The following is a 23,809-nucleotide window of genomic DNA, read 5'->3' as shown; positions in this document are numbered from 1 at the left end:
GCATCTTCTATGTGCTTCTATGTTGATGTTTACTACTTCAAATTACCAAAATAACCTTTCGTTATCCTCTCCCATTACACAGAAAGCTCATATTCAAAGAGGTTGTACACTTATCGTAATGCTGGACTCAGGATTGGAATGTAAATTTATGTACTCCAGATCCTTAACTCTCTTCACTCTTCCATTGTGCTTGGACTAGGATGCTGTGTATTTTGCAACAATTTTATCACAATTACTATAAGAAAGGGCTAGGCCAGGTCAAAACCGCAAAGAAAAAGCTTTGTGTCTAGAGGAACAGATGGTGAGCTTCACTGGTTCTCCCTGAGAGGACGAACCCATCTGCCCATTTGGCTTGGAAGCCTTCAGGGGCCCCGCCCTACACAGGACACTGGAGTAGGGATTTCCCTAGCCTGTCTGGAAGAAGAATCCTGTTGGACTGCTGCTCAGGTCTCTACAAGGCCTATGGGAAATTTCCTAGGACATGGTTCTTAATGAGCAAAGTCATATGGCAGGGCCTGCCTTGGGGAGGGTCAAGGCTTTGTCCTAGGCTTGATCTGGGTCTCTGTCCTGGCTACCTCAGAAGAGAATAATCCTTTAGCCATATCACAATCTCCCAAACTTTTGACTGGTTTGTCTTCTGATCTGCTGTAGCAGCTGGAAAGTCTGCTTTCAAAGATCCACCTCTTCCTCCCCAGCCACAAGCCCCTCTCTCAAGTTGTCCCCTCCTGAGCTCTTAACTTTCATTAGGTTACTACCCTAAACCCTGGGATGTATACCTTACCTTCTGACTTCTCTTCCCTGTCATCTCTTCCCGCCCTTATTTCCTAATGTGAGAGCTTCTTAAGGTTCTGGTGGTTCCTTTCTCCTCCTATCTCTCTTCATTACCTTCCCAGCGAGGCATGTCCCTTCCTGCATCTTCAATACGTCCTCTGTGTGAATGGCTCCTAATCTCTCTCTTCAGTTCCTGTTCTGCCTTCCATAGCAGCAGGCAAACCTCTGTGCAGGTTTTTCAGGCACTACAAATATAGGTTTTCTTGTTTGCTGTTCAGCAGCCAGCACACACTCAGAATGCAGCTCGGTAAAATGTTTGTTGAACAAATAAATGAGTGAGTCTCCTCCTGTCTCTCCTCATTACCTGCTGTTGCCCTGAAACAGGTTTTAGAATCAGACTGATGTTGCCCTGAAACAGGTTTTAGAATCAGACTGAATTAGTTTGAATCTTTGTCCAATCTATTAATAGGATGAAGCCTCAGGCAAGTTACTTAGCTTTCCTGAGCCATCTCCTAAAACAAAAATCACAGAGAATCATAATTACAGTCATGCACTGCATAATGATGTTTTGGTCAATGATAGACTGCCTATACAATGGTGGTCCCGTAAGATCAGTACCATAGAGCCTAGCTGAGTAGCAGGCTATGCTGTCTAGGTTTCTGTAAGATGTCTGCACAAGGACACAATCACCTAATGACACATTTCTCAGAACATATCCCCATTGTTAATCGACATATGACTATACTGTTTGTTTATTATAAAGATGAAATAGTATGTGTAAAACACATTAGTGCCAGCCATACACATGTTTACCAGCTCCAATTCCCAACTCTCCTATTTCCTTTAAAGGTAAACTGACTACTCATTTAAACCTCACAAATACCTCATGGGATGCGTACTTTTTTATAGATGAGGTGATGAGGAAACCGGGACAGAGAACGTGAGTTACTTGCCAAAGGTCACCCCGGAATCAAATCCTGGGCAGTATTACTCCAAAGACCGTATAACAAACCACCTCACTCTTAGATTGCAAGATGAGTAGAAGTAGGATCCAGACCTTATAAAAATCGGGAGACCACATAGCTCCAAATAAAAATGAGTCTTTAGAACGTGGTCATTAAATACCGAAAGAACAGATAAATATGTTTACTTTTTGAAATCTGACCTACCTTTCCCTGAAGCTATTTCAGGGAAAAGTTTGTGAGTATTTCCCACAATGCTAAGTGCAATATACTCAATAAATGTTATTGACTTAAAGATTATGATGTAATGAAGAAAACATACTCGGCAATGCTTTTCTGAAGACACAGTGAGGTGGGGGGTGTTGCGGGAAAGAGAAATTTTCAGATAAAGAGAAATGAGAAAACGTAACGCAGAGAAAACGCGCTTCACTGAAGGTTCTATGAGTCAACATCCCAGAAGCCAAGTAATCATTTCTCTATCAGAATAGGGACAACATGATTGGAAAATTTGTCCTGCTAATTGGGGTTGAAGCAGTTGTACTTGATGAAATGGAAAGCATCAGAAATGTTGTGATGTTTTCTATAAGAAGCTAGAAAATGCATTATAATTTCAGATGTGGGTAGAAATTCAATGCATTTTAAACAGGGTAAAAAGGGTGAATAATTGTTTTGTCACTTGATGGGGTGGATTTTCATCATCTCAATAACTATAAACCTAATTGAAGGAAAGCAGAAAGGCATGTCGGAAAATGAGGGATGCAAAACGAAACAGAGGAAAGCAGATCAACTGCTTATATGAGAAATTAATATCGCAAATTACCTAGATAGAGTTTTAGAGTAAATGAGGAACAAAAATAATAATTTAGAAGAGATGTGCCTGACTTCAAAGAATACAGCATGTTGTTGACAAGCTTAAAAAACCCTGAAGTGAGCTATTTTTTTTTCTGAAAATGATAGGAACACAAAAAAATGCTTAATTAGAGTCCTATTACTTAATTATAGTTACATCCTTCCAGTGATAGACATTGTATAACTTGAAGAGTTTGGCGGTGATTTGAGCCTGAAAATTTCAAGAAGGAAATTTCTAAGTAAAAATACTAAGATTCATTTCTGTGCCAAAGAATAGTAATAAGTGTGAAAGACATGTTTTATGGACCCTGCAGAAGCTCACAACTTTACTTAGAAGTAAAGTTTCTAGAGGAACAACTCAAGCGTGACCTTTCTCCAACACCACTTGATAAACTTTTTCGTTATATGAGGACAGACGAGAAAGTCAAGGTTAATTTGAGAGATGCTGTAGAATCATATGATCATTAAAGTTCTAGTAAGGGTAAGAAAAGAAAAAAAATGACATTAAAGATTCTGACATTTGAAAAACTGGCAATGGGAAAATGCCTTTCACATTCTAAGTTTATCTGTGAATGAAAAATTAGGGAAAAAGTATTGGGTAATGTTGTGGATGCTTCTACTAACATGGTTATTCTTTTGTTTAGTTTAAGATTTTCTTGGATGCATCAAGGATAACCAGTGTATTAGAGACATCTTTGGAAAAATAAAATAATAAGTTGGGGGAAGTCACTTAATCTTGCTGTGCCTTAGTTTCTTCACTTGGGCAATTAGAGGGTTTTTTTCTAACCACTATGATATATACTGCTTATTTTCTTCTAATGTTGACATTTGATGTTTATGGAAAAACATGACTACCTAACAAACAAGTTATAGGTAAATGAAATTAGTGTGCTGCAAAGATCCAACATTTTTAGGCATTTGAGAATTTAGCTCTTGGATTTGTCCTTTAAGTAGTATGATATTAGGTTTGAATTGCACGCTAGACACATGGTTTTTAGGATGCGACTGGAACAACAGAAATTCTGATGAATGGTGTCAGATATAGTATGTCAAAGGCTTGAGTTAATGCAAGTGATTATGAGAATAACTCTCAGAAATCATGACCTTGACTTCAGCAATGTGATTCTAAGAAAGTCAGATGTTCAAAAATTTCCAAAATGTTCATCTTGGCAAGCACTAAGAAATGGGGAGAGTGGTAAGAAGAGTCTGAAATTTGAAATTAACCCCACGTATTTTTAAAATTTACCATGATAACTTCACTGTGCATTAACATTTGTTTTAAGTAGACTTTCATAAATTTGTACAGTACTGACCTGGAGGATTTAAGAATGACTTTAATTTAGTCAGTGTGTGACATGTCTGCCATGCACATTATAGATTGGAGTGTATTTAAATCCCATGAAAATGTATTGTTGCATAAGATAGGTTTATCTCCTTCTTTGCTCTGAGGCAAGTTTATCTCATTGGTTAGTCTGACACAAACCAGGTGTTATCAAGCAGAACTATGACATCTTTGATAGCTGCATGTTCGCTGGTTACATGGAGCTAGGGAAGGAATCAGTAAAAGTATAGAAACTGATGGAGGGAGTTCTATTGTGAGAGAGTCTGAAGCAAGAATCATTAAGACCTATTTCTCTACCCAGCTCTACTAAAGGTTAATAGTAAGGCCAAAAAATGTCTCTTCAGTTCTCTCTTCATTTTGAATAGGACTAAATGATCCCATATTTTCATTTTCTTTAAAATTTTATGGCCTCATGGAAAAGGCTAGGAATTGGAATGGCTAAGATTTAATGGATTCCATAGTATTTCATCCAGATTTGGGAATTCATCAACTAGGTGGCATAGAAAATAGAGACAACCAGGCATGCACTATATTGGGCATGGGATCTCAGGACAAAACAAAAAATATAGCATCCCAGGTTTGTGGACAGGAAAAAGAGAGTGAACATCTTACCCTACCTCTTCCAGGTTTTGGCATCCTGGAAAATCCCACTGAAAGCTAGATTAAATCATGTCTCCTATTTCTTCCTTTCAAGTACCATAGAGATCCCTGTATTTAAGGTTTTAATTGTTTGTCTTTAAAGACCTCTTCACCATTCAGACTTTTTTCTTTAAATCATCATGCACCTTCTCATAGTTGCTCTTATTTTTGAATTTCGTACACATTATTTTTCCCACGAGGAAAAAGTTATCAAAAAGAAGTTCTCTCTCCTCTTCCTTCCTTTCTTCCTAATAAAATTACTGAGGGTTCAGACACACTTTCTATTCTGAACAGAATAGAAGGGAACATGGATTCTGGTGAAGAAGGAAACAGACTTTAATGACCCAGAAGTAAGAAAAAGCAGTTTTTGAATCTCACCATCTCTTCCACTGGCACTTTTACCTCCTCCCACACTTACACAGTGCTCAGCTTGTGCAACCGTAGGACCAACTGCAGAGATGGCTGCCCTCTCTTTGACTTCTGTTCTTTAATGGAGTCTAGCCCTAGAGCCAGGAAGGACAGGCTGGTATGAGAACTTTTCCTTCAAAGAACAGAAGACAGAGTTGGCCTCTGATATCTCCCTGGTCCATGCTAAAAATTTCCAGTGGAAAACTTTTCCAGAAACTGATTCCTAACGATATCATTCTTAAAATCCACTCTCTGGCAGAGATTTCTCACCTATTCACAAGCATCATCTCCCTCTTAGGATCAAATCATTATTTAAAAATGGACTCCAAAGGCAATTATGTGCAGAGCTCATCCATTTACTTTTGCTAGAATGCAGGGAGGTGTGTAGCAGCAGAAACAAATCCAGTATTTTGAATTTTTTAAAGCACCAAGAGTTTTGATCATATGCCTTATGACTGGACTCTGGGACCAGCTATAGGTTTAAAGCAATAAAGTTTGTTTGATGGAAATCTGCAAAACTTAATGAGAATGCTGGGCTTCCAGCATCAAAGCAGGCGGGGGCCTCACAAAGGCTTCAAGGACCTGGGCAGAGAAACACTCTTACATTTGTGCTGCTTCTTGATAATCTGATTCTGGATGTTTTGCCCAACTTTCACTAAGAGGGAAAAAGAAAGAAAGAAAGAGAGAAACTAAGCAGGCAGATAGGAATCTCTTTCAACCCGCATTTTTTCTTAGATTTTAAGAGTATCTTGTTTGTTGTTTTGGTTTGGTTTTGATCAGCGAGGTCGCGGCGGGAGTGGAAAATTCTTTTATTTCTTATCTTTTGAGGATAATTAAGGTCATTCAGAGTGACATGTTAGAACCTCTCTGGCTAGATGACTTCTGGGAAAGCACTTTAAGATAACATTATATAAAAAAATATTTATCTGTGTTTGTAACTACTGCCACAGTAAGGCTTTTACCTCAGAACTTAAATCTTATTGTAGGAAGGGACCTTAAAGTATACAAAGCTTAATCCCCACTTGACAGATGAAAAATCTGGTGCTCAGAGGGGTTAAGTAAATGCATTCAGTTACACTTCAGGTGTATTGGTCAGCTTTCAGAGTTGTGCAGTCCAAACAATCGAAAACTGCAGGCCGGGATGCCTGTTTTCTTCCTTCCCTCATGCTTCCCAGCAGTTTTGTCTCTCTTCTTTTTGAACTCTAATCTGAAGAAGAATATCTGGTTTGACTGTTTTGCTTTGGTAGAAATATGCAGATTTTTCTTATGTTGATATTTTTGGTTCTTTTTCCTCCAAAACTCATCCCGTCATCTTGATTCTACCTTTGAAGTATCTCCAGACTGTTTGTTGGTCTTCCTGGGTTTTCCCTTGCCCTAGATCAACCCTTAACATCTCTCCCTTGATCTGCTTCAGTTTTTTTTTTTTTTTTTCAACCTGGAGGCTTAGGTCCTCTTGATCCTTAATCCTATTAAATTCTAGCCCTATTTCAGGCCTTTCTAAAAGTCTTGCTGGCACCCTCTAACAAATAGCAGCCTTTGTTAGAGTGAAGTCTTTGCATTTTTGCACCTGTATCACCTTAAATTTTTGTTAAAAATGCGGGTCCACTGCTAAATCAGAAGCTGTGGGGAAAGGAATCTGCAGTTTAAACTGTCAGGTGATTCTTATACACAAAACTTTCAACCATTGCAGCAGTCATAGCCTGTCATCATTTTCTCCACTTTCAACATCATTTCCTCCAACTTTTATCTAGAATCTCTGTTCACCTCTTTTCTCTGTGCATCCTTTCCCAAGTCATACTGACTGATCCAGACCCCCCAGACATGTGGGGTTTTTTACAACCATGTCCTTTCTCCAACTTTTCCTCTGTCTCCACTTTGTATCTCCCATCCTTGTTGATGTGGAGATATACCACCTTTCTTTCAGTGCCAAGCTTGCAGTCCCAAATATTACCTCCTTGAGAAAGTCTTTTTTAGACATTTCTCAACTACCCTCCATACACTGTGTTGCACAAAACTTTGATATAGAACTTATCTTCAGTGCGTGTAATTATAATGAATCTACTCAAAAGCTATAGAGTACCAACTACGCAGGTTCTAGTACTAAAGAAATAGGAGTTACAATCCCTGCTTCCACAAAAATCATCCCCCAGTTTTTTCCAACCAGTCCTCATCTGAACCACAGAACACAGAAAATTATTTGAGTAACTATCTTCTCAATTCTCTCAAGGATGATACATAACTAGCACTGTTACATACAACGGATGTCTTAGGACATTAGGGCTTAATCTTCTTGAGAAATCTCAGTTGATCAAACACTGGTACAATTAGATTAGAGAAGCAATATGTGCTATGATAGAGATAAGCCAAAGGTGAGATGGAAAAGCAGAACAAGGATACCTAATTGCTTATGTGTTTGTTTCTCTTGTACCATGTCGTAGCCTTTTTCTATCCTCGCTTAGCATGTAGCACAGGCCTATTTCATGGTGGTCATCTACTACATTTTTTTGTTGAATTAAAAACACTGAAATTCATTTTTATGGTTCTATGTCTTTGGAATCTAGCCAAGCAATGAAAATCATCCATATTTGTAAATCCAGTATCTATTCAGTGCATAGTTGGCACTCAGTCAGGGCTTGTTGAATAAATGAACACATTTAGAAAGGCTGTTACTCAAGGATTGTAAATACTACTTAAAGAAAAACTAATATGAATGTAAAAATCTTTCCTATTACTTAAACTACACTTCTGGGGATCTCATTTCAAATTTAATTGCTTCATGTGTTATGTGTATTTCAAAGATAAAAAGAATTTATTAAAAGTGCAAGTAAAGTGGTATGAAGTGAAAAAAAGGTTGCATTTTCCCGGGTGGGGAGGTGGAAGAAAGTGGTGGTTTTTTTCAGCGCTATTCTAATCTAATAAAGCCAAAGAAATTTAGTTCGAATATATTTTTAAGAACAAATAGCCCTTACTTACAAATGCAGTTTAGGAGAAGATGATGGGGGAAATGCCCATAAAATATAAAATGCCATAAATTCTGATGTCCTAAAGAAATTTTGAGGGGATCTGTGATAACTTCTTTTTCTACTGCAAAGTCTGCAGCCAGCTCACTTAAGACAGAGTTGTCTTTTTATAAGCATCACAGAAGTGCCCACTTCATACTCTTCCTGGGATTAATGCTTTTCTCATTTATGCCACTTAAAGGCATCTCTGTTCTTTTAATCACCAAGAAAATTTCAGGCTGTTTTTCACTTCAGAGAGGTGCCATACTTCCTAGCTGCCTCTAGGGGGCTCTTATTAAAATTCATGTTGCAAAAGCAGCATTTCCCTAAACGGTTCTGTAATGCCTCAAATCCCAAACTGTCTAATTTATACCCAAGGAAGAGTTTTCTTCCTTTAGGGCATAACCCATTATATTACAAAGTTGTTAAAATGTAAATAAATACATAGAAATCTGTTTAAGTTAGCAAATTGTGGTAAGGTAAGATAATTCTAAGTAAACCATGGCCTAAAAAAAAAAATGAAGAGTATATATGGAATCCAGTGTAAGAATATTACCATGCAGAAATGATAATTAACTCAAGTAAACCTGCACTCAGTGATTTTCAGCATTTTGGCAGGGTAAAGAATTTTGCTATGAAAGCAGTACTATAAAAATCAAATAAAGGTTAGGAGACCTAGTTTAAAATTGTTATTAAAACACACAGGCATTTTACTTTAATGGTCATGGGCTTAGTTCCAACTATTTCAGAAGGAAAAGCTTATTGCTTGAATAGCAAGTACACCTCATCCCAAGACTATATTTGTCCCTAACTTTAGATTGTTAGGAAATGGGCCCTGCGTGTGTCCTGGTGGCTTATCTGCCCTCTGTGTAATCAGATGAGATCTCGATGTTCATCTCCAGAAAGAGGGTCGAGCTCATCCAGGGGCTTGGAGGGAACTGAGCCTGGGAGAGTTTGTGTGGAGTCTGGCACTTTGAGATCCTGAGGCTCCGGGTCAAAGCCTCAGACTCATTACTGAGCTACTAAGATGTGCATTGTTTTATATTTTAAAATCTCTAAAATCTGGATCTGAGTTGTAATTGAGTGCATCCTAGCCTAGGTTAATTGGCAGTGTTTAGCGATTCATAACATAACCGCACTTCTTACAGTCAATGATGTCAATAAAATATGGTGGTTGAGGTGCTCTAGCTCAGTGACTTTCAAACTTTAATCTGCATATGAAATCACCGGAGGATCTTATTAAAATATACATTCTGATTTAGTAGATCTGAAGCGGGGCAAGAGTTTCTTCCTCTAATAAGCTCCCAAGTGATGATGAGGCTGCTGGTTAACAGGCCACACCTTAAGTAGTAAATCCCTAAGTGGGCTATGAGTTGTCGATGGACTTTATTTCCTTTCAAACTGTATAAAAACTACAGCTTTTAGTTGCATGCCTTGTTTAGAAAATGTTCAGATATAAATTCTATGTAACTTTATATAAACGTGTTGATTAACACATAATAAATCAAAAAATTATTAAATAATAACTAAAAAGAATGTAAATGAAGGATTGATTTTGATTTTTGGTGACCATAGCTTTTAGCCTCGGGACCTTGGGGAAGAAAATGATTAACAAATGGGTCGATTCACTCTTTCAAACAAACATTTAAGTCTCACATATGAGACTCGCTTGGTCCACAAGCAGGGAATACAGGCAGGGAATAAAGCAACTGTTTTTGAAAGTAATGTGAATTGAAATCTGATGATGATGATGATAACATCCTTAAAAAGTAAAATATTGTTTCTATTTGAGCTATAAAAAATTAAGTGACTATTCCCAACTCAGTTCCTTAAAAAGATTCCCATGTTATTCCAAAAGTTGTGAGTTTCTTAATCATCTTTACAAATTTCTGATACATTAGAAGTCAGATATTGCAATTTAGGAGAACAAAAGAGGAAAGCACACTGGGCTGAGTCAATAAGCAGAGGTTTTCTTCTGATTTCTTTTACATATTACTGATGCAACCTTGATGATGTTATAAATGATTTGTGGTTTCCAAGTTAATTCAATTTCCTCACTAAGGTGTTAGGATGGTTAAATGAAAGAACTTTTTAAATGAGATAATGTGAACAAAATCTCATAAATTGTCTGCATTAAGGAAAATCCTCATACTTTGTAGTGTTCAGTGTAAAATGAAAATGAGGAGCTCTTTGTTAAAAATTATTAAGAATTTTGAGATGGCAACAGGAAGATATTAAACCAAGAGCAAAGTCCTTCTATGTATGGGGTTCTGTGTGACTAAATAGGTCACAAGTCCATGAAGTAGGTTCTATCTACACTATAACTATAGCTAATACTCACTGTTTATTGAAATATTACCGTATACCAGGCACTATGCTGAAGGCTTCATTTACATAGTCTCAATCTTTTAAAGGGAAGAAAACTGAAGCACAAAAATATCAAATAACTTTTCTCAGGTCATACAACTACCAAGCCTAGGGAGCCAGGATTTGAACCAAGTCTGTCTGATTCCAAGGCCATTCATCTTAACTAATGTAATACCCACCTACGGCCAGTTACTGTCATCCCACTTGATTCACATTTAGAAAATTAGGATCAGAAAATACATATATGTTTGAAGGACACTTATCATGACCTTGATTAGATGACCTGTGTCAACCTAATTAATTATCTTATATCCTGGTACTTCACACAGAACCTGGTACATAGTACACAGTCATGTAATATACAGAGAACTAAGCTGAACACTCAGAGTCACCAATTACTCTGTGCAGAGAATATTTACTCAATAAAGATAAAAATCTCATTTTCCTATTATTTAGAATCACATGCTTCTGAATGATAACAGTATTATTCTCATTTTAAAGTAATTAATTGTTTTAAGTGTGTTTCAATAGTGATCATTCTCCTGAAAAAAGACCAATTACTGTGCACAGAAATAATTTTCTCCAAACACAGCACTTGATGCAAAGAACTAAAGATGAGTATATCATCTCATAATAGAAATTAAGATGAAATCCAAAATATTCACTTTGCTTTGGATGGATCTCAGATTTTTAAAATATGGCTCAAACTTAGTAAAGTACAAATTTGCATTTATATAGAGCTTTTTATTTTCTTTTTCTTTGTAATGTGTTTTCTAATCCTTTGTGTCATTTTATCTTTTGTATTATTTTCCAATTCTGAGAGCAGAACTAATTTATTGTGCTTCAATCTGTATAATATCATGCCCATTATAGAGCTGAGCAAAGAGAGACAGAGAGGATAATTCAGAGTCCTTGTCATCTTCTCTTTGAAAGCATTACTGATTTCCTCTGGTAGAATTAATCACAGTTTTGCTGCATTTCTAAAGCAATTTTTCATACTTCACTTAAGGAACTCGTATTGTAATTTTCTGTTTCTTTGTTAGGCCCTCCTTAAAGATTCCTAAGTGCATCATCTTATTTATTTATGTGTCCCCAGTGTCTAGTACAGAGCCTGGCACATAGTAGGTATGGATTAATGTTGTCTCATTGAATGTACACATGCAAGTGTCAATGCGTAAGCAAATGGAACAATTTAAACAAGATACTCTAGTGGGTGCTGAAATTAAGAGGAAATGTTCAATCTTAGACATTATTCATTACTGCTTTCTGCTGAGCTAAAAAATGTCATATTCCATGAGATGTATCAAGTTCTCAGAGTTAAAATGTCATTGAACCCCCTACTAAACCATGTTATGCAAGCTTGATATTTGACAGCACTACAATGCATTATGCCAACTGCTGATACCTTTCCAGGCTATGGGGCATCTGCCAAAAATGATGGGAAATAAAATTTGTGAGTCCCCTGGAAGAGAGTTTGCTATGTTCAAAAAGCTGAATTCCAGACAAGGATTCACCAGATGCTTTGTAGACTAAAGAGTTGAGCTCCACTTCCTTGGGGACCTGAGCAGATGGAACTCCCTGAACCCAATCTCAAATAGGAGTGTCTATGGCAAAATGCCTGGTTTCTGCCCCAATTTATTTCCCTTGCCCGCAAGGCTATGATGCACAGAAGCCAACTTAATCTTAGCAATGTATGAAGCCAACACTCTATAGAAATCTAGAAAGTACTTCCAAATCTGTTTTCTGTGCATCCCTGTTCATATGGTTGGCTACAGAATACGGAAATTTATGACAAGCATTATTATCTTATTTATGCCCTTAGAGGAGAAAGGCTGTGCAGGCTGCTAGAGAAGAGAAGAGGCTCATGCAGGTAACATCTCGGTACCAGTTAAACTGTGGGAGGAAAAAAACGCCCCTGGAAGCTCATGAATAACTGGGCAACGAAGAAATATTTCTTGCCCCTTCCCCTCTCCCTTAGACACACCCTTCTCCAATATCCTAGCAAGCTAGGCTGTACTTTTGTGTTTTCGTTCCCCTCAAAGTTCCTATAAAGTTTATTTCATCTAATTTTCCTTTATAAAAATATTGAGGCTGAGGAAAAAGAAGTGAGATCACCCTAGGAGCAGAGAAAGCAACACAGAGTATCAGTTAAAGGCAAAGATTCTGTGGTCAGATTATTCAGGCTCGGATCTTGGCTCAGCTACTTGGTAATTGTTTTCCCTTAGGTCAGTTATCTAACCTCCCCTGTCTTCATATCCTCATTCATCAAATGGGCATAGTATTAGTGTATAACTAGTGTCATGCTCAGAGTGTCACTTTTGAACATCCAAAGCAGTGGAAAAATGACAGTGCACCCCTCTGTGTAATTTAATAACAAAAGCAGTACTGAATATAAAATGCCAGAAGTGCACAGAAAATTTGTTTTTTCTTCTATGACTCCCTTGCTGCTATGTTTGAAATACCGAATATTGAATTATTTCACACAGTTTCATTAATTTATTTTTTTAAGTAAATTATTTTTGTTGCATTACTGATGCCCCTAGGCACAAGCCTATTGGGTAGCTCATTGGATGTTGCAGACAGTATACAAAAAAATGGAAAATGCTGAATATATTATTACTATTACTCTGGCATATACCAACTCCCTTACTCTTTCAGCAATAGCTCTGACCTTTAATGTCCCTTTGTATGGTGTCTAGTATAATCAAAGGCACAATTAGGTGCCACAGAGTTTATATCATTACAGTTTATTTGGATGATCTGATTCAGACAATGTGCTCACTAGCCCGAGTACTCAATTCAGGGATAGGAAATCAAGCTCAGGGTCCAACCCCACCACTCATAGGCCTGTGTTTGGCTGAGATCTCAGAGTCCTCATTTGCATAATAGAGATATTATTATTACAATTACCTTATAGGGGTTCCCCTGCTTAAATTGAAAGGGGGATTTCTGACTTAAAGGGACCTGTGGTCTGCTATCCTGCAAATGAAAGGAGTTAAGGGTAATTGACCTCTGCTTACATTTTAGTGCTGATGCTTTATTACAGCAGAAGAGTTGAAACACATTTCAGTATTTCCAAGATCTGGAAGAAATTAGTCAGGGCCTATAATAAATCAGGTTAACGGCACATAAGAATTTGCCAAATTCTTTGACATTCCCACAAACCCCATCTTGTTTTCTCATTAAAGTTTTAAAAGCAAACTGCCATCTTCTGCATTTTAAATCAAGTGGAGGAAATTTATTTTCTTTCTAGACCAGAACTTCTGCCCAAAACACTGTAGGCCAACTTGCCTCCTCTCCAGCTGGGCTAACCCTGGCTCTGCCATGAGTCACTGAGCCAAGACCCTGCCTCTAGGAAGCCAGCCCAGAGCCAGTGTGTGGGTCCTTGTGTTCAGGGAATTCCTTTGTATTTTCTTCCAGTTTATTAATTCTGGTGTGGGGACTGGAATGGGCCACCCCAAGATATGTCTCTTTGGCATGAGGACTATTTGAGGCTGGTTTCTTTGCAGACAGGAAAGCAACTAAAAAGTAGAACTAAATCTCTATCTGTAAAGGTGCCTCCCTCTCTGTACCAGGAAGAAGAAAGGAGATGACCTTCTCTCTAGAAACTCTTAATCAATGCCAAAGGCAAGGACTTAAATCTGCATTTTATTGTGCTTGTCTGGTAGCTTCCTGTAACTGACTTCCCTTCCCCTCCCAACATTGGCATTTCTTTAAGGATTAAGCATCTTTCCTTAGGCTAGGAACTGATTGCTGTGCTCATCTGTGACCACCCAGCTTGAGGCAATAGACTTGCCTCCTGCTACGCCCACCAAGATAGCAGACCCACTATCTGCTGTGTCCATCAAGCACTGTGCTGACGGGGCAATCTTGTGACTATTGTGGGAGGGACATTTCAATCATGTGAAACGGCCTGTTTGGGGGTATATAACCACCCTGTGCACCCTACTTCTTCGGTGCCCTTTCTTTCTTCGGGAAGAAAGGGCCCGGGCCATGGTTCCTCATAAAGCTTTGTTCAATTTTCCCTTGCCATTCTGTCTCATGTGAATTTAACTGGTTCTCCAGCCAGACGAACCCACATTAGATAGAGGAAATGTCTTCCTCCCCTACACTGGGGACATCAGCAAAACCTATCTTAATGGTTAGTTCAAGAGAGGACACTTTACTAAACATAATTAAGGTAGTATATCCCTAATGATAAGGTAGTATATCCATAATGATATGGTCAGTAAAAATATGTGGATCCAGGGGGCTGGCCTGGTGGCGTAGCAATTAAGTGCACACGCTCCGCTTCAGTGGGCCAGGGTTTGCCAGTTCAGATTCCAGGTGAGGACATGGCACTGCTTGGGAAGCCATGCTGTGGTAGGCGTCCCACATATAAAGTAGAGGAAGACAGGAACGGATGTTAGCTCAGGGCCAGTCTTCCCCAGCAAAAAGAGGAGGATTGGCAGCAGATGTTAGCACAGGGCTAATCTTCCTTAAAAAAAAAAAAAAAAAAAAGTGGATCTGTACAGAATATGTCTAGGAAGAAGTGAGATGGGAGTGCAAAAAGCAATTCTTTTCCCAAAAGAGTAAATGAGGCATGTGGAAAGGTCAATGTATTTGAATTGTAAAATGCTGCCTACCAATATATAGACTGTGACAACATAAAAAAAGAGGAAAGGTAGAAAGTATCTGTAAGTATCAGGAATCCTAACCAGGAAGAGTCTGGAGGAAATAAAAGCCTGGGGAGAAATGTGTTTAATCATGACTTTGGAGTACACATGAGGATGTTGTCCTCCCAACTGAAGAAGTCCTCCCTCGTCCAAGGTTGCGTGATTTACAGACATCAGTTAAGATCCCCTCACACTCTAAAGTTCTGCTTGGTCAAATTTCCCCAACAGGTCACAAAACCTTTTGTTTCAAAATTTGAAAAACAACTTGAAATGCAAATTCTGCCATGGACTTTTGTTCTTATAAGTAAATGACAGGCACTCTACTCCTCTCTGAGCAATGAGGGAAATAAGACAGGAACAACAGGATGCTTGAGAAGCTACATTTGATGAGCTGGCTCTACCCTGGAAAGGAACAAATTGAGGACTTTACAATTTTCTAAAGTTCTCTGTTGTCCAAAAGAAGAAAGACAGGAATTAAGGGGTATTTGCATGAAGGAAATATTGCATCTCTTTCCCAGTGCTGATACTGGTACATTGTGGGAAATACAGTGCTGCCACTGCAAATGGCAAAGGGGACCATGCTGATTACACAGAGAAATCAACTATTTTTCCACAGTGGGGGAAAAAGCTTACATAAGAGGATATTTTCTGAACCTCATCCACCTCATAGCATCTTGCAAATTTTCAGTGCTAAAAGTTTCTCAGTGTAATTAAAGGTTGAGCTGATCTAATTAGGTTGATGAAATTTTCAGTAGGGATTTAATTCCCCCTAGCATTTCACTTAATTTTCTTTCTAGAATCCTTCCTTAGGCTCATCCCAAGCAACTTTTAGCGGCAGTGCTCTAAATTGCCTCACACAGCCAGCGTCTCGCCTCAAACAACTGATTGTAAAACCTCCAGCAGGTACATACGGCTAAAAACAAACTTCATAAAGGGTTCTAGGTTGTTTTATCAAATACAATCCTCTCCTCCTTTTTCAGTTTCATTTCTCTACCAACAAACTATGTTAAATAATCTTCACTTTGCAGGAGGGAAATAGGTGTTTCAAAGCATTTTAGAGGCACAAAGAGACTAAGAAACGCCCAATACGAAGAGTAGATTCTGAGGCAAGATTAATGAGGGAGCAGCATAACCCTCCCTTATAAGTCACTTACGACAGAAGCCCTCGTGGTTAAAATATTGGAAGGGAAACACATATTTGTGAGATTTTCAACTATCTTTGAAGATATTAAAAAAATCTCTAATAAGTACCTTAGGAATCAACTGTGATTCTTTTATACAGAAAAATGTTTTCCAAGTACGCTAAGGTTAATGGGCAGAGCTACAGACGTCCTCAAACCGACTCCAAGCACCTCATTTGGACACCATGATTTACCTCTTTGCAGGGCCCTCTAATTCCCTCTCCTGTTGTAGCAGTCACTCAAAAACTGCTTGCTAAAAAAATTTAATTTAATTTAAAATGATCAATAACTCTTAAGCAACATATATTTTAGCTTTCACTCAATGTTATAAAAAATGCAAAGAATATAAAAAATGTTTCTGCTAAAGTATGATTAGTACTGCTTTTGTAAAAATCAGATTTAAAAAGCAGATTTTTAAAGACCTATTATCCCCTAGGAATTTCATAGATGCAGGCTGTGTATAATGGTAACTTATTATTTACAATTTTTCCTTCAACTTTTCTCAAATTTATATCCTTGAAAGTCATTTTCAGTGAGCGCAAACATTTCTCAAAGGTTTTTGGATTTATTTATAATGAATATATAAACAATTTTTAAAAAACTACTTTGATCCCCCTATTACAAATTCCTGGCCATTCAAAGTTCGCTTTCTCTCTTTTTTTTTGGTGAGGAAGATTGACCCTGAACTAACATCTGTTGCCAATCTTCCTCTTTTTGCTTGAGGAAGATAGTCCTTGAGGTATCTGTGCCAATCTTCCTCTATTTTGTATGTGGGACGCTGCCTCATCTTGGCTTGATGAGCAGTGTGTAGGTCCATGCCCAGGATCTGAACCCACAGACTCTGGGCCTCCGAAGCGGAGTGCACAAACTTAACCACTACACCACTGGGCTGGCCCTGAAGTTCCCTCTCATTTTGAATAAAGTACCATAGAATGTTCAGGTTAGGTTTCGCCAAATTACATTGAACCACTTTTACCTTATTTTGAAAGTTGATAATCACTAAAAAATAATAATTTTTGTAATGAGTGTTAGTTCTTCTACACACCAGCCAAGTCTCATTTCAAACAGGCTTTATGAAATGCCATGCAGGGAAAGCCCTAACTGCTTCTAATGAACATTAGATTATGGGTTGTTTCATTATGTTGAGTACTTTCTTTTTTTACCTTAAAGAATGAAGATGTGAATTAGTGAGAAAATAGGCCATCTCTATTTTTTACCTCAAGTGCCACTGTTTACAATGAAATAGAGCCAGCCATTCAAATATTATATTTTATCTGGGCAGTATTCTAATGTTACCCTTTCATTGCTCTTGGGTGGGTCAAGTAACTTCTGTAGGTCTGTTTCCCCATTTCCAAAACAAGGAGGTTGGACTTGCAGAATGATTTCCAGGATCCTTCCTATTCTAACACTGCAAAATTTCTTCTATGACTTCAGACAATGTATTATTAGCATCTTTCCCAGGACTGGTCATTTTAATCAGGATTACATACTAGATTGAAAACAAAAATGTTACCAGCCATAATGTTTTATACATGCAACGTGCTGCAGGCCAGAAAGCCCAAGCGAGAGTTAAGGATAACTTATGTGGGCTTAGTGTTAAGAGAGATGTGGTGAGAATGAACATAGGTATGTTCTTCTCTTTTCAATAACTCTACAAAGCTTACCTATCTAAAATAAGGTGATTTAACTCAAAATGTATGATACTTTGTCACTATTTCATTTCAGTAGTAGGAAGAGCAGGGCATCCTAAATAGACAGTAATTCAGACGTGGATGAAAACTATGAACCACCAAAAAGCCCTCCAGTTGAGGTCTGTTTTGATTTGCAGGCTGTATCCGCCTGTATCCTCCCACCCTCTGGTGTATCAGATAGAAATAAAGTGCAAGAGATTACACATCAAGAAAAAACTGGCAGCACTTGCTTCAAACACATACCCCAGGCTGTGGAAGAGAGAGAAGTGGGAAGTGCCCAATGAATAAAGAGGAGTGATTTGTATCCAAAACCTATAGAGACAATAGGCGAGTGAATGAATACCCATTGTATGGACTCAGTAACTGCCAATCACAAGTTACGTGGAAGATCATCTGACTTGTTTTTGCTATTGTGGTTTTTGTGGTTGAAAGGCCAATTAAAAGGGGAGGAGTTCTAAAGTGTATGGACTACTGATTAACATTTAAACATTAAAGACGTTAATCTGAAACTGTAATTTTCGATTAAGGCAATCCACTGTAGCTTCATACACACAAAAAATTGCCTTGCCCACTTGGAACCATCAGAAGACAGTGAGGCTCAGGTGAACCCGGAGGTTCACTGCAGAAAACCTCGTATTTTACAGGACACCCCAAAGGGCTCTTTAGCTAGATTCCAGTTTCTGCTAAAGATCCTTGGATTCCTTTCTTTTTTCCAGTCCATGGCAGGACTAACTTTCTGTAGACAAAGCAGGGCCTAAGCGCTGATTGTAGGTTGGCCTGTTCATAGTGAAGTGAGCAAATGGGGTGGGTGGCTGGGGGTGAGGTTCTGCCCTCCCCTTCCAATTCCCATCACCAGAAGGGAATTTTAGGCATCTCATTGTGAAATCTAATTATGTTTTTTACTATGTTTCTCTCCAACCTGAAATACATTCTCTATCCCCTGCCAATCCAAATCACAGTCATCCTTCAAGACGCACATTCTGACTCTTCTGTGTATCTTCCCTGTCTACCAGATCTCTCACTCATTTCACCCTTTATGATCTCAAATGGGTGTAACTGTGCCACACAATTTAATACCTCATTCCTCACCGTCTATTATACATTTCTAAAAACGATTTCAGTTTGTAACCAACTGGAGAGATGGTACAATCTTCTATGGCAGGGACCCGAACACACATTTTTGTTGGAATGCTGTATATTATTGTGGCTAAGATCACAAAAGACTGACATCAGACTTTCTTGATGAAGCTCTAGACTTTAATATTCATTAGCTGTGAGACTCTGCTCAAGAAACTTACCTGCGCTGAACCTCAATTTCCTGTCTAAAAAATGCAGGTAATAAAATTACTACCTATATTGTGGAGATCCCTGTAAAGCTCTTAGGATAACATCAGGAACAAAATAAGAGTTCAGAAAATGTCAGTACCATAATAATAATAATAATAAGTATTATTATTATTTTATTATGCCCACAGAGCTTAACATAGTCCTGGGTCACAATACATATTTGTAAAGAGTGAAAATTATTCTCTGAGAGGTAATCAATTCCTCCCACCACAGTATGGTTAGATTCCACCTTTCAGAACTCTGTCTCCTGTGTTTGTTAAAACTGTAGCATTTTCGAATCCCCCTTAGGACTCTTCTGTGTACATCCACATACTGGGCAATGCAGCATCTATCATGTTCACAGGTTGGAAGATGGGAAAGGATAACTCAAGCAGTAATTGTTCTTCACCGAGGCTTACCTGAATCAAGTTTATATGATTAAAATATTTTCTTTAGAATGAACCAAAGTACATGACTGCTTACCAACAGGACCTATGGCTAGTCATTACTAAATTCAAAATTATTAAACTTTAGGGGCTGGCATGTTCCACTTTGGTGGCCCAGGGTTCGGCGGTTCAGATCCCGGGTGCGGACATGGCACTGAGTGGCAAGCCATGCTGTGGTAGGCGTCCCACATATAAAGTAGAGGAAGATGGGCATGGATGTTAGCTCAGGGTCAGTCTTCCTCAGCAAAAAGAGGAGGATTGGCAGCAGTTAGCTCAGGGCTAATCTTGCTCAAAAGAAGAAAAATTATTAAACTTTATATTTTAGAGGTCTACACTATTAAACTGCAGCCATACAATGTAAGAGGAAATTGGTTCCAGCAGTCAAAAGAAATTGTGTTGTGCCTGAATGAAAAATATTCTCCTTTATGGAAAAATATTAAAGTACAAACTGAACTTCAAGGACTTCCTAATCTTTCTCTTTCCATCCCCCAACAAGTTCGATCCCAGCAAAAGTTACAACAGATAATGACAGCTGAGAATGAGGGATGATATTATCTTTTTATTTTTGCTGAGGAAGATTCGCCCTGAGCTAACACCTGTGTCAATCCTCCTTTATTTTTTTGTATGTGGGACACCTTCACAATGTGGCTGGTGAGTGGAGCAGGTCTGAGCCCAGAATCCGAACCCGCAAACCCAGGCCACTGAAGTGGAGATCACAGAACTTTAACTACTCAGCCACAAGGCTGGACCCAAAATTATTATCTTTTATCCTGATAGTTTTACTCAGGAAAATTTCAAGTGAACTCATCAGATCACAAATGAAACAGCTTTACTTCCTTCAGAAAGTGTTTAAAATAAAGTAAGAAAAGTATTTCATCACAGATTCATTAAGTTTTTGGTTTTTGTTTTATATAGTCTCTCTCGTGGCCTAATTTTTTTTCTTCTTTTTCCTGTACTGCCCAAACAAGTCACTCTGTATACATAACACCTGAGGCATTTAGGTGGAAATGAACAAGGAATTTAGTTTAACTCTAGACCCAATATCTCTTTGTGTTTGACTTTCTTTTATAGCTAATACACAACTACCCATACAAATCTTAATTGTGAATTACTTACAGACTACGAAAGAAGAGGAACTTAAGTGCTTCATAATGTTCGATGACCTGCCCCCCTCACCCCAATCCTATACAAATAACAGTAGAATACTGAATTTAAAGTTGTGCCATTTGACTCTGGAAACATCAGGTCTTCAGCAAAGGTGCTTTCAGTTCAGATCTGAAATGATGAGATCATGAATTAGGAATGATTCTGGTGACAGTGATATTTACCTCTTTGAGACAGCCCATAAAGTTGTTACTGACTGGTGACCCTGGAAGGTCGGCTGTGCTGGGACTGCCTCCAACATAGAAAAAGTCATCAGAGCCCAGCATGGTATAATCTTCTTGCGTGTAGCCCGTTGTGGTAAGAATCCCATCCACTGATATTGTCACCTAAATAACAAAGCACAGGGAAAGGACACGCTATACTCAGACCTACATACTGTAATCCTGGGATATGCCTGTTTTGTGTTTTGTTTTTTTTATTTTTTCATTTTGCTTTTTGCTTTTTTTTTTTCTATTTGTTTGGTTTTTATTTTTAGACCTATGGCGGAACCCATTTTCATGTCTGTTTGAGGTTTATTCTTGGATTCTATTCAACTAGCCCTAAGAGATCTAAACTAGTTAGAGAGTTAGCTGATTATTGAACTAGTGTCAGCATCATCCCTATTGCAACTCAAAAGTTATTTAGCAGACACAAAAATGGTGTTAGTAAAATGCTTCCTAGGTTAGTTTTGCTGGTGTACATATTAGTAAAGTTTAGTTGTCTGTTATTAACTAATCACAACGTGCACCTTGTTAACATAAAAGGCGCAAGCTATTTCCAGCAACGTCACTATTTGCACTCTTGAGCAGCAGCTGTTCAGCATGCAAGTGCCTACGTCCATGCCAGAGGGGAGGAGAGGCAAAACAACCAGCAAAGCGGCACACGCCAATGTGCACATGCAGGGGGGACAGTACAGTTCGGAAAGGAAAGGAAAGAAAACGGGGAGAACCAAAGGAAAAAACAACTGCTTTGAGATGACGGAAAGATGAGTGGGTGTGGCATCTCCAACATTCCCAAATCAAGTGTGCATGCCATGCATCATGAATGGTTAGAGACTGGCTGAGCCTGCGGTCACTCGGGCCAGCCACCATTTTGTCTTATCCCGTGTTAACCACAGCTGGATGCAAAACGTTCGAAACGTTAACGATGCCCCTACAGGTGAGTTGGAAAACAGAAGTTGACAGGAACAGGTGAAAAATAAGAAGGTCAACAACAGATGAAAAGAAGGAGGTCAAAGTAAGCAGAAGAGTACCAACCGCAGTTCCTCTTTTGTTAATGATGTCTACAGTTAAAAGAAAGAAAGAAAACACACGGCAAACCCAAAATAAGAAACAATTAGAATGATATCTACCGAACAATGTAGTTTGTTTACCATAGCGTGTCCAATGCCTGAGTGCTTTGTGGAGAAGGGGGGAGAAAGGAAATTAAAAACTGTGAACAGAATAACGATCGTTACTTAAAAAATATGATGGTCTCTACCATGTTAGTACATTTTTTGATTCAGGTAACGGTTAGTAGAATGAAACATTCCATGAATGACATGTTAGTTATTAAGCATGTTAGTAACATAGAAAAAGGGCAAAAAAATTTTACAAGAAAAAAGCAGACTAACAAATAGGCCTCCCACAGAGGTAATATTTTTCCTGCCAGTATTGTTCATAACTTGCTACTAGACAGAAACAGACATATGGCAATGTTCCCTTTGTCTCCCTGAGTACATCTGACAGACAATTAAAAAGTCTAAAAGGGATTCAAAGCTTATCAGCTGACCACTGCCGCCTTATGCCCATAAGTGATCCGCCCCCAACCCTGACCCACCCCAATCCCAGGAAATTCGTAGGAATCAGTTGGCATTGCCCTACTACTCAATTTTACAGCATACAAGGACTCCTCCTCAATCCAAAACTTCCTTCGGTCATATTGATGGACTTTAGGGTCACAGTTTACTGCAATGAAACAAAGCAAAGATCCTGACACACAGAATGAGTAGAATGGATTTATGTTTAATCTGTCCTGCCACACATGCACCCCGGCTGCATAACTACAATTGCCTTTAAGCTACCAATTCGCAGATTGGTTTGTAACCTGAGCAAAGGCAAATCTAGAAAGCGGGCTCCTCGAGCCCCACCCTTCCTTCTGTGCTTCTCTCAAATGAGCCTCCGGTCTCTTGGTGAGAATCTGAGAGAAAAAATAAAAAAGGAAAACCAAAGAGACAGACTTAGAGGAAATCCCTGGTCTACAGCTACACTGATGGCAGGCGACCATCTCCCAAGGCAGGTGTGAAGCATGCAGGCCCCACCCATGCCAATAAGGCCTCTGAAAGGTCTTCGGGGTGTTGGGGGGGAGGGGTCTTGAGAATCCTTCAGTTTTTCTTGTCTGCCTTAGCTAGACTAATCTGCACTCCTAAAATTTCTTTTTGCTTCTCTAGCTCGGATAGTTTAAGCCTTTCAGAAGCAGGAAAGAAAAGGTTAGATGGTTAACAGCTCAGAAAGAGAGGGCTGTTTTAGTAAAGGAAAACCAGAGACAATTCGGTCATTCTGCAACTGTTCAGAGAAACAACAAATATGTTAAGTATATTAGTTTGAGATCAGCATGTACTGCAGAAAAATTAGTCACTGTCAACATTTAACAAAATGATACATTGTAATGTCATAAAATTTTAAATAATAACCAAAGCTTATGATGTTCAATATATAAGGACAATCTATTCACTTTCATCTGTACATATATATATATATATATATATATATATACTGTAATAATATGTCTCAGTTAAAAACATACAGTATATGTGGACCCATAGATTTACTGAAGAATTGATATTTTCCTAGTAGATAGACTCTTGCAAAAATGTTTTAAAGTACGGTCAAATAGAAATGGGCACCTAGAAGATGAACTGGCCTCTCCAGAGTCATTTGGGGTTTAACTTAAAGTGATTATACCAAAAATAAAAATACCTTTATAAACAGACTCTTCAGGAGATGCATGAGCCCCCAAAATCATTTTCCCCCCTCAGGGACTTTTCTAGTC

General features: G+C 38.5%; 1 protein-coding gene across 44 annotated transcripts in view; it reads right to left on the bottom strand.

Annotated features, from left to right (window-relative positions):
* Positions 1–23,809, bottom strand: part of NRXN1 (neurexin 1) — a 1,070,775-nt gene that overhangs the window by 632,147 nt on the left and 414,819 nt on the right. For 19 of the 44 annotated variants that reach the window (XM_070236360.1, XM_070236375.1, XM_070236359.1 and 16 more), the window contains one exon: positions 20,965–21,126. In XM_070236360.1, the coding sequence (XP_070092461.1) occupies positions 20,965–21,126 (162 nt within the window). Of the gene's footprint in view, positions 1–20,964; positions 21,127–22,130; positions 22,176–23,809 lie in introns of all 44 variants that reach the window. The other 25 variants (XM_070236361.1, XM_070236373.1, XM_070236351.1 and 22 more) reach the window with 2 other exon arrangements.

Source organism: Equus caballus, chromosome 15 (assembly GCF_041296265.1).
Source record: "Equus caballus isolate H_3958 breed thoroughbred chromosome 15, TB-T2T, whole genome shotgun sequence".
Taxonomy (NCBI): Eukaryota; Metazoa; Chordata; class Mammalia; order Perissodactyla; family Equidae; genus Equus; species Equus caballus.
The sequence above is the reverse complement of the archived record's forward strand: the minus strand, read 5'-3'. Positions and strand labels throughout refer to the sequence as shown.